General features: G+C 44.8%; 1 protein-coding gene across 1 annotated transcript in view; it reads right to left on the bottom strand.

Annotated features, from left to right (window-relative positions):
* Positions 1-4,112: 4,112 nt before the first annotated feature.
* SCTR (secretin receptor) overlaps positions 4,113-7,269 on the bottom strand; it is a 21,462-nt gene continuing 18,305 nt past the window's right edge. The window contains exons 10-13 of the mRNA XM_009870266.1: positions 5,783-5,874; positions 5,550-5,688; positions 5,324-5,365; positions 4,113-4,293 (exon numbers count right to left, since the gene is read on the bottom strand). Coding sequence (XP_009868568.1) covers positions 4,117-4,293; positions 5,324-5,365; positions 5,550-5,688; positions 5,783-5,874 — 450 coding nt within the window. The 3' untranslated portion in view covers positions 4,113-4,116. The remainder of the gene's footprint in view (positions 4,294-5,323; positions 5,366-5,549; positions 5,689-5,782; positions 5,875-7,269) is intronic.

Below are 7,269 nucleotides of genomic sequence, written 5' to 3'. Positions count from 1 at the left end.
ATATATATTTAGATATTGGGGTGCAGATTTAAGGGGATGAGTGGGGGGTTTTCTAATCTCCTAGGCCTCAATTCTGCATGTTTACCCAGCTAGACTGCTGAAGAAATGACTGGAGTTTTGCCAAGCTCCAACCAAGGGAGCCGAGGCAGCTCTGCACTCCACTCTCCTTACCCCTCCAACGTGTCCACACCAACCCAAGCAGCCAGTGCTGTTTTCTTGTCTTGCAAAATACGAGGGGCGGTCAGCTGTGCTGCTTCATGGGAATTGGAGATAACCTTGTAGGCTCTTAACGATTTCCTGCTGTTGCCTGTTGCTCTGTTTACCAGCTAAAGAGCTCTTTCCTGTGTCCTTCACCTCCCTTTTCCCACACCGCACCCTCTGTCTGAAGCATCCTTGCTTTTTCCCAGCTCTGCTTATTTGGCCTGCAGAAGTGGCATCCGAATATAAATGTATTTATACAAGGATTTTTCTGAGCTCACGGTACTAACGAGTTTAGTCAAATGTCAGGAAAACAGATTTCCAGCTTCACTGCTGAATTAGTTTATGTAATCTCAAGTAAGTTAATTAGCACCTGGTGTTCTCTTTCTGAAGGAAAGAGGTCATTGGCCTGTCTCAGGAGGTTTAGTATCTCTTAAAAGCAGGGTAATTAATATCATCTCTTGTTAACGAGCTGTTTAGAGTTTCCCAGTTACCAACTTTAATTGGAAACTTGTCCACAAACCATTACTTGCAGGTAAGAATAAGGAAATTGCACTACAGGGCATGCTAGCTAGGGAGATATCTTGGACTTTTACTGCGATCTTGATTTTTAAGTCTACAGTACCTTCATCAGCTGTTTTTTGTTGGGCACCTGGTTTAGGGTTTGGACTTTTCTTGCTTTTGTGAGTCAAGGGAAGGTGCTTACAGGAAGACTGTCCTTGCCTGTCTTCTCTCTCCTCAAGCCTATGATAAGCAGGTAATGGCCCTTCTTCTAAACCTTCTGTTTGCACATGTAAGGAGAGCCTTGTTTCTGTGCAAAAGAAAGATCTGTCTGGAGTGGGGGATGATGTCCTGGAAGGAGTGTTAGCTGGACTCCTGGGGCCTCTCACCTTCACGTGGATCCAACCCCTTTGAATTTGCACCACCCTCTTCTGAAACAGTTCATTTCAGGTCCTCTGATGCATCGCCCAGTGAGGCATTGCACAATGTAATTATTCACCGCACAACAATACTGCTTTTTGCTTCTCTCAGTTTTGCTGGGAACTTCCTTGTTGCTGTGTTGGGAAAGAAAAATCTACTGATAATTTCCTCCTAAATTCAGCCTTAGGTCTTATGACTGCTGATGTTCAGGCTGCTGTAGCTGCTGCCTGCACCACCAGGCTTGCAGGGCTGCAACAACTGGTGTCACAGAGGACCTGGAGTGAACAGCCAAAGGCTGTCACCAGTGTCCCAGACAATGATAATGGATTGTCTGAACGATGGGAAGCAAGTCCTTAACAAACAACTGCTTTACACTGAGGAGCAGGTATTCAAGAGAAAGGGAAGTCCATGAACCCTGAATTTGGAGTTTGGGTTCAGCCTGTGTCAGATGTTTCCGGCCACTGACACTTGCACCCCTTCCTCTCCTGCTTTTTCCATTGCTCTGAGCTTGACTTCCCTGTTCCTCTGCTTATAAACATGTCAGTGTTCCCAGAGCTGAGTAGCACTCTCTTCAGTATTCTTTAGTATAGTTAATCAAGACAGAGCCCCAGCAGGGAAGAGTGCATCATCTGTGCAGAACATGGGTGAGGTGAGAACTCATCCCACTGTAGTGGTGTTTGGCAGCAGCTTTCTACATCCAGGTCACAGCGTTGTAACGCCCCGGACTGCCTGCTTATGGCACCTGGCCGAGTGGACTTCCTCTTCGCAAAGAGCTGAGGACTTCAAATGCCAGCTGACATGTGAGGGTTTTTATGGAGCCTTAGCTCCATAAAGTGCAAAGCAGGCCAGCAGTCAATTCCTGAAGCAAGCATGCAATACAGAATCTGGGAATACTTTGTTGTTGTTGTTATTTCAGGCAACTCAAACAAAAGCAAAAAGGCCATATAAAACAATAGCTTATGCTAGAATTTTTTTTTTTTTAAAAAAAAATCAAACGAAAACCCGGAAGCATTTCATCTGGGGGCATGTGGTTTGCTCCAACTTCACCAGGGCTCCTGTATGTATGGATACTGTGCTCAACCTGGGCTCCATCCAACCCTGTGCCATCAGAGCTGGTCCTACCTATGCACTGCAGTGCTGAGCTCTTGCACTGGCTTGTGGGAGAGCCAATAATTGCATCAGATCTAATTAATTGCATGTTATGGTATCTCTAAATCTCTATTTCTTCGTTTGTGCTGGAAGAATGCTCTTGCATTTAAAACAAACAGCTGCTTTGACTTGACTGATACGTGTTTAATTCTCAGACAGGGAACACGCAGGTTGTTTCACTCTTCTTAGTCTTATCCGTAGGCAAGAGAGAAAAACGAGGCTAATGATTCTATCTTTTTGGAATTAATGTTACTTGCCAAACATGCTGGGACAGAGTGTGAACCCCTGAGAAGGTTGGAGGCTCTGCTTGGCATGGGTAAGTCACCCAAACATGCATGGAGGGGCTTTCACTTCTCCCTCCATCACAGGACTGATCCCACTTCTGCTCTTCCTTCCACTTGCTTTGGCTGAATTTTAAAGGAATCTTGAGGGTTTGAAATGGTGCTAATAAGATTTTTAAAAAACCTGCTTCTGCACAGGTAATTTAACTTTGAAAGCATCCTTTGAATTTTTCTCAGGGTTTGCCTTCTGGTAAAAAGGCAGAAGGCTACCATGATGGTTTGGTGTGAATAAAAGCTGTTAGAACAGTTTTGGCAGAGGGTTGGGGAATGCTGCTCAGTCAACGTTTGACATACCATGCATGTTTTGCCAATGTCTTGTAGGTAATCAGGAGGAGGGAGAAGTGTGATAAACTTAGCTGCTTGGTTTCTGTTCAGTCATCTTTGCCCTTGAAGAAAACCAGGCAGGAATTGCTATAACCAGGGAAATGCAGATGCAAAATCAAGGAGGAGGCTTGTTTGCATTTGTTGGGTGAATTCTTTTATCCCTTTTCCATTCAAACCATGGAATTTGATTAACAGTTTTATCCTTAAGACCGTAAAGCTGTAATAGAAGCTTAGATACCTTGTAACAGCATATTACAGTGTGCAGTCTTGCAGGTTTCAGCATGCTGAGTGATCGTAGACTCTGAAGAGATTTTTACCAGCCACTATGGTGGTGGTTTTTCACAAGATACCTTGTACTGCCTGGTTCAATTGAGTTTTAAATGTTTCAAGGGTTTTCATTACTTCCCTTTGAAGACTAGCTGGACTAGTTTCAGAGGTACAGACAAAATAGGAAAGAGCCATCTTACTGAAGTTTTGTTGGCTACCCAAGGAATATACTTTAATAGCCTTTTTACCATTTCAAGAAGATATGAAAATATAACCTGGATCAGTTAGTTGACGTTTCCACTGTTAGAAGTGGCAAAGGAAGAAAACTGTCTGAACCCACCACTGTCACTGGAGCATACCTGAGCAACAGATATGCAGACAGAGGAAACAGGATCTTAGCTGTGCTTTGTGTTCTCAGTGTCCATCATCTATCACCAAAACAGAAACTCAAATTCTTGTTAAATTTTTGAGGATGAATTGACTTTGCATTTCAAACCCACGGGCTGCGTTAAAGGATGGCACATAACTTTCATCGTATAAAATTGAATATCCTTCCAGCTTCAACAACAGCAGAAGCAGAGAACATCAAAAACTCAGCAGCCTGGCTTAGCCTGGAACATGTTGGAGAGCCAAATGGAAAAAGAAAGGTCACATTTAAGGTAGAAATCGCAGCTAAAAAATATTGGTGTGGAAAGAAATACAAATTACCATGGCCAGAAACCCAAGGAAGAGCATAATATTTTTGCCTATTTTGCCTTGCAAAATAACTCTGGTGCTACACAGGATATAATGAACAGATGTACTCCAAGAACTGTTGATCTACAGCCAAGTCCTGCTTTCGAATACATACACAGACACAGTCCGTGAGGCTTACACGTGTATCTGAGCACGGAGGTATCCTCCAGGTGTACAAGTGTTAAAGCACACTTGATCTTTGGAGGGTTGCTCTCCAGTGCTCTGGTGGGCTCGACCTTACCATCTGCATCTCTTGAGTTAAGCCACTTCCTCCATTACTTGCCGAGGTGCTGAGATGCTGACGCAAGTGTTTGCTTAAATGCCACTGCCTCCATTTTCTCTTAACTTCCAGCTGAACCTAGGTAGAAAGGTCACAAAATACTTAGTTCAGCTAGTTTATCTTGGAGCCCGGCATTGCAGAGAGCAGTATAACAGGAAAAGGAGAGCAGGTTAACTTTGCCAAGGTTTGCATTTATTTATTTAACTGCCAGTTTAAGGTATCAGAGTAGGGCCTGGTTTTTGTCACTTTTACTGATACTGTTGTTGCAGCCCCACAATTTTTCATTAACGTGTTTTTCTGTTTAATTGCAGGTGAAACTGTTCACAGAGCCTAACAGGCTTTAGTAAATGTTTGGTTTAGATTTTTTTAAAGGTTTTCATTTTAGTTCTAAAACCAGGACACTTTGGCACTCTAAGGTAGAAAAATGCAGATTTTGTTTACGAAGCAGCTTTCTCTGAACACTGCTAAAAGATTAGTCAAAGTATTTCAAACTCTTTCTCCATTTAAGTGACTTTTTCTTCAAACCTTAGGCACTAAGGCTTTTCTTTTTTTCCCTTCCAATAACATCCTGATCTCCCAGGTTTATATGTTTCCCCCCGCTTCTACCAGCAGCACCATTACAGAGGGCAAATTCTAGCTTAGAAGCCTGGGAGTTACCATACAAATGCAAGGGAAACTGTCCCTCCTCCAAAAGGTTTACCTTATGAGAGTCCTAATAAACTTGGACTGGATACAGCTTTTGATAAATTCCCTCCCAAGGGTCAAGCAAAAAAACCCCAAAAAACAACTAGCCATGGGATGACAGATAATAGCACTGGACATCAGAACCAACCAGTTGTCAGTGTGACAGTGGTGCTCCCACCCTCTGTTCCCAGACAATAACAACACTATCTGATCTATGAAAGGGCTGCAGCAGTTGGGAGGTGAAGTTTGCATCCGGCATACAATTATTTAGGCTTGCCGGGTCTAGGAGGTATTTCACGAGTGACGTTAGGTAGCTGGGAAGAAAACGCTCAAATAAAACACATAATTCATTGGAGAACTTATCCTGCTGATTAATGAGGCATGCTTGAGCAATAAAAAAGAATGTTATGTACACACAACTCACCTCACCATTAAGAAAACAATAAAGTACAGCCACGACAAAGCCCTAAAAGATAAAAGAACTGTGGTCACAGAACTAGAACTGCAGTTTCAGCTTTTGAATGGGGATGAGGCATCTCAAGGGAAATTAGACAACTTGGTTTTGCTGTTGGGACTCTGTGCTGTTGCAGAGTTATATGATATATCTCTTTTTCTTACTTTAAAAAAAATAATAACTGGTCAAATACTACCTGGAATGATCCAAGAGCCAATTCAAAAAACAGCTGTATTTCCATTGTGCCACTGCTTGTGTCTTCGGGGAAAAAAGCAAAGATGATGTAGTGGACCCCAAATAGAGGGATGAGGAGAAGCGTTGACTTTGCAAGTCTCCTGAGAATGAAAATAGAGGAGAAAGCCAGGGTAGAAGGAGTGAAGAGGAGCTTGGGTGGGCTCGTGGCATAAAGTTGTGAGGTAAGGGACATACTTGTACTGATTGAAGTCACTGCTCCTTCCTTCAAGTGAGCTAAGCTTCCTCATCAAGATTCTTAAAATGTTGACAAAAATAATAAAATTAATCTGAAAAAAAAAACAACAAAAGGAAGGGCATGAGAGAAAAAAATACAAAAAAACCCCCAAAACAACAAGCCCAAATGCGCTGTAATGACTTACATAACTGCCAGGTATCAGCAGAGCCTGTTTGGAGTGTTTGGCTGAGCAGTCAGAGCAGAGGGGTTGGGACTGGCCTGCTGATATCCCTGTCCCCATTCCAGTCCCTGTTCCTGCCTCTCCAGCCTGCCTGGCCACCCTGGGATTCGCTGCTGGCTGCTTTCCCCACTGGTTTCCTGCACTTTTAGTTATGGGGATGATTGGGGCTTATTACCCCGGCAAATCACCAAAGGGCAGGGAGACAAGGCACGTTGGCATTCAAAACCTGCCTGCACGTGTTCCTGTGTGACCTGCTCTGGGTTATCCTGCTCTGGCAGGGAGGTTGGACTAGATGATCTCTAGAGGTCCCTTCCAACCTCAAACACTCTGTGATCGGCAGAATCCCTTCTGGCTGTGGGGTTCAGGCAGCCTCTGCGCAGTCTGGCCCCACGTTGGATGCCAGCAAAGTGGTGGCACTGGCGGCCCCCCTTGCTAGCTGGGACTGCAAATGTTGTTCGTTCCCTGCTAAAAGACACTGTGTGGTTTGGGATGATGGAGGCAAAATAGTTAAAAGTGGGAGTAGAAGAGAGTCAACACTGGAGTTGTTTTTGCATTTCCCCCTCTCTAGGGGAGGATATCAGATAAAAATGCTGATCTCCTGCTGCTCGAGGGAAGGTGAAGCAATAGCTATTTCTTCTGGTTTGACCTTCAGGGGAGGCAAAGCAGGCCTGAGCGTGCCTCTTTCCCACAGCCAGCCTGTAACACCAAGGAGCGACATGGACTTTATCTGCCCTTCGCATCAGGGCTCCCCTGCTCCTCCAGCACCTGCAGTCTCCCGACCCCCACCCACGGCCCTTTTGCAACACCCTGCACCATGGCAGGCCCTTCACCCTGCCCTGCACCTGGAAACACTGTCACATCAGTGCATCCTCTTCATGGTGCCTTGTACAGGGTGTTGGAGCAAGGCTCAGGTTGTGAGTTTCCCTGAGAGATTCGAGTCTGCTGTAGATGGGACAGACCCAGGATGTCCTTAGGTTCTCTGAATTGATGAAGATGGAACAACTGTGGCTGCATGGTCTGGGCTGCTGAGAGCATCTGGAGAGGGATGGAAGTTTGGGGAGCTGGGGAGGGGTGAGCAAAGGAGGAGAGCTGGGTGGAGCTAGGGGAGAGGAACATGAAGGAAAGACTGAAATATTCTGGGGGAAAAGGAGGTTCAGGTCTGGGGATTCTGAGTTTTTTAACCCACTAGGCCAGGTGTGAGCACTGTAGGCTAAGAGGACTTTTTACAGATGAGAACTACCAGGGAAGAGGGAATGGCAGCATTCC

This window comes from Apaloderma vittatum, unplaced genomic scaffold, assembly GCF_000703405.1.
Source record: "Apaloderma vittatum isolate BGI_N311 unplaced genomic scaffold, ASM70340v1 scaffold1375, whole genome shotgun sequence".
NCBI classification, from domain to species: Eukaryota; Metazoa; Chordata; class Aves; order Trogoniformes; family Trogonidae; genus Apaloderma; species Apaloderma vittatum.
This window is presented reverse-complemented; position numbering and strand designations above follow the sequence as displayed.